Here is a 2892-nt window from a genome sequence, read left to right on the forward strand (position 1 = left end):
GTGTTTGTTGCACGGGCCGAGCATGTTCATGACAGACATGGGAAATCAGCTTGGTGGGGGACAGAATCTGAGATATTTGTTGTGTAGATGGGAATTTGGGGAGGAAAGCAAGTGTCACATGTGCTCACAATGCCGCGCTCCTACAAATATCTGACCTTACGAATAATTTAAATGAGTTTATCCCAGACCCGTAATCTATTTTAAGAATTTTTTGTGACATCTATAGATGATGAACAACATTAGGAAAATGTACAAAGTGCTATAACCACTGCCTCTTAGGTTGCTAATGTAGAAATGAATCATTTTCAATTTATGGATCCTAGTAAGTAAAACAGGACAAACAGCTAATCTATTCGGACAGACGTCTAGAATTTCCTGAGTACAGCTGCCAAAGGGTTTCCAGGGAAGCTCACTCAAGAGATGCTCCGGAGTGAAGGCCGGTGGGAAAGAACACTCAAGAAAAGAACCTGGGGACTGGAGAGATAGCTCAGCCGTTTAGAACACTGGCTGCTCTTACAGAGGCCTGGCCATTCACATGGCAGCTCACAACCATCTGTAGCTCCAGTGCCAGGGGATCTGACGCCCTCTTCTGGCCTTCTTGGTACTGCAACAGACTAGCATTCAGGCAAAACACCCATATACATAAAATAATTTTAAAGAGAAAGAAATGTGTAAGACTCAAGAATTCCAAGAGACTGCTATTCATATAAAACGTCAAAGAGGGACAGTCAGGGCTACACAGAGAAACCCTGTCCCAAAAAAATCAATAATAATCATCATCATCATCATCATCATCATCATCATCAACCATAAAAGATGGGAGGAAGGGATAATTGTGTTAGAGGTTATCATCAAGGAGACTAATTATTAATTTGTTTTAGTCAGAATAACTGTAGGCTATGATCTTGCTTAGGCCTAGGTAAAATACTTCAATGGGGTTAAATTTTAATATGTCTCTGTTCCTAGACAAAAGGAGAAATATCTTGGTCACTGGAGTGGTTTCTTAGAGATACAGCCTCAGACAAAGCCAAGACCGGAAGCAGAAGGGAAGTGAAGCAAGCGTCTGAGCAGAGGACAGCGAAAGGACAGCACACCCTGAAAGGGACATGCAGGAAAGGAATAAAGAGCTGGTGTCCTTGTGTTGTGGGGGTGGCTAGCGCTTTCATTGAATTGGACCTGAGAACTGATCTGCACAGGGTAACGGTCATCATTTGAGTGGCATGTTCCCACTGCTCAGACCAAACACAGAAGAAGTACTGAGCCACATTCTATTACTGTTTTTAACTGTGTAGTCGATAAAAGGCTGCTGTGTGTGGCCTGAAACTCAAGATGTAGGTTTGGGGTAGGAAATAGCTGACTGTATCTATTGCCTGACGTTTAGCTTTGGGTCAGCTAACAGCTGCCTGCCGTTAACACATCTTGAACCTCTCCGATAGTGGCAGGCTGTTCTGTTAGTGGTTTATTTTTAACTGGCCGTAGTGACCTGAAAGTTGGGATTTTCCATTATCGCTACTGATGCCCATCTCCTTCCCCGTTCCCTATTCCTCTGCCTCACCCCAACACCTCTCCTGAGGAACTCTCCCTTTCAGAGTCCCAGCCCCAGGTGGTAGAGCTGAGGCATTGACCAAGAGACTAAAATTATTTCAGCCAAGTGCTTTCTCTGTGATACTTTTTATTTTACCACTGTAGATTTTCAGTTGATAAAAGAAAATTCTGAATGAAAATATGGACCCGAAGAATAAAACTACAGCTGATTTCATCCTGCTGGGGCTCTTCCCCAACTGCAGGTACCCGAACCTCCTCATCTTCCTCATCCTCTTCATCTACACCCTGGCCTCTGCTGGGAATTCCATCCTGATATTCCTCATCTGGCTGGACCCCCGCCTTCACACCCCCATGTACTTCTTGCTCAGTCAGCTGTCTCTCATTGATCTGGCTTACATCTCTAGCACAGTGCCCAAGGCAGCTACCAACTACTTCACCGGAAGGCAGAACATCTCCTTCTTTGCCTGTGCCACTCAGATGTTTTCCTTCCTCACCCTTGGTCTTGCTGAGTGCATCTTATTGACACTAATGGCCTATGACCGCTATGTGGCTGTCTGTAACCCTCTGCGATACACCATTCTCATGAGCCCCAAGGTCTGTCTGAAGATGGCCGCCTCCACCTGGATCGGAGCAGTTGCCGCAGCCCTTGTTCATACTATCTACCCCATGAATTTTCCTATCTGCGGCTCCAGGAAGATCAATCATTACTTCTGTGAGATGCCTGCCATTCTGAGAATGTCTTGTGTGGACACATCAGTCTACGAGATGGTGAAGTTTGTGTCAACCATTATATTTCTCCTGGCCCCATTCACTCTGATCCTGACCTCCTATACCCTCATATTCCTCACTGTCCTCAGGATGAACTCTCCCAAGGGGAAGAATAAAGCCCTGGCCACCTGCTCCTCCCACCTGACTGTCGTGAGTCTCTATTTTGGTCAGGCCATCTTCATCTACATGACGCCCACTTCTTCCCACACACCTGACCAAGACCAGGTAGGAGCTGTGCTGGGCACCATAGTGACCCCCATGCTCAATCCTCTTATCTACAGCCTGAGAAACAAAGAAGTGGTAGGAGCCCTACAGAAGTGCACCAGCAGATTCTGTAACCATGACAATGCCAGGTCCCTCTGGTGAAATGTCCTATCCTTCATCTTAAAAGTAAATTTAAGTCAACTTACATCTCAATTGGAAATAGAATGTTGTGCAAAAGGAACGTATAAGACTCATAGAAATTGGAATTTATTGGAATGTTGTTGTTCTTAGTTCCATAGTGGTGACTTCAGTTGAGTAAAACCTTAATAAGTATTACTTATTTGTAAAATTACATGGATTTTGACAATAACATCT

General features: G+C 44.7%; 1 protein-coding gene across 1 annotated transcript; it reads left to right on the plus strand.

Moving 5' to 3' along the window:
* Window positions 1-1725: 1725 nt before the first annotated feature.
* On the plus strand, window positions 1726-2679 carry LOC128121548 (olfactory receptor 2T27-like). The gene has a single exon (XM_052756315.1). It carries the CDS (start codon window positions 1726-1728, stop codon window positions 2677-2679), a length of 954 nt encoding a protein of 317 aa, XP_052612275.1.
* The last annotated feature ends 213 nt before the right edge of the window (window positions 2680-2892 follow it).

This window comes from Peromyscus californicus, unplaced genomic scaffold, assembly GCF_007827085.1.
Source record: "Peromyscus californicus insignis strain IS unplaced genomic scaffold, ASM782708v3 Scaffold_3__1_contigs__length_106647218, whole genome shotgun sequence".
NCBI lineage: Eukaryota > Metazoa > Chordata > Mammalia > Rodentia > Cricetidae > Peromyscus > Peromyscus californicus.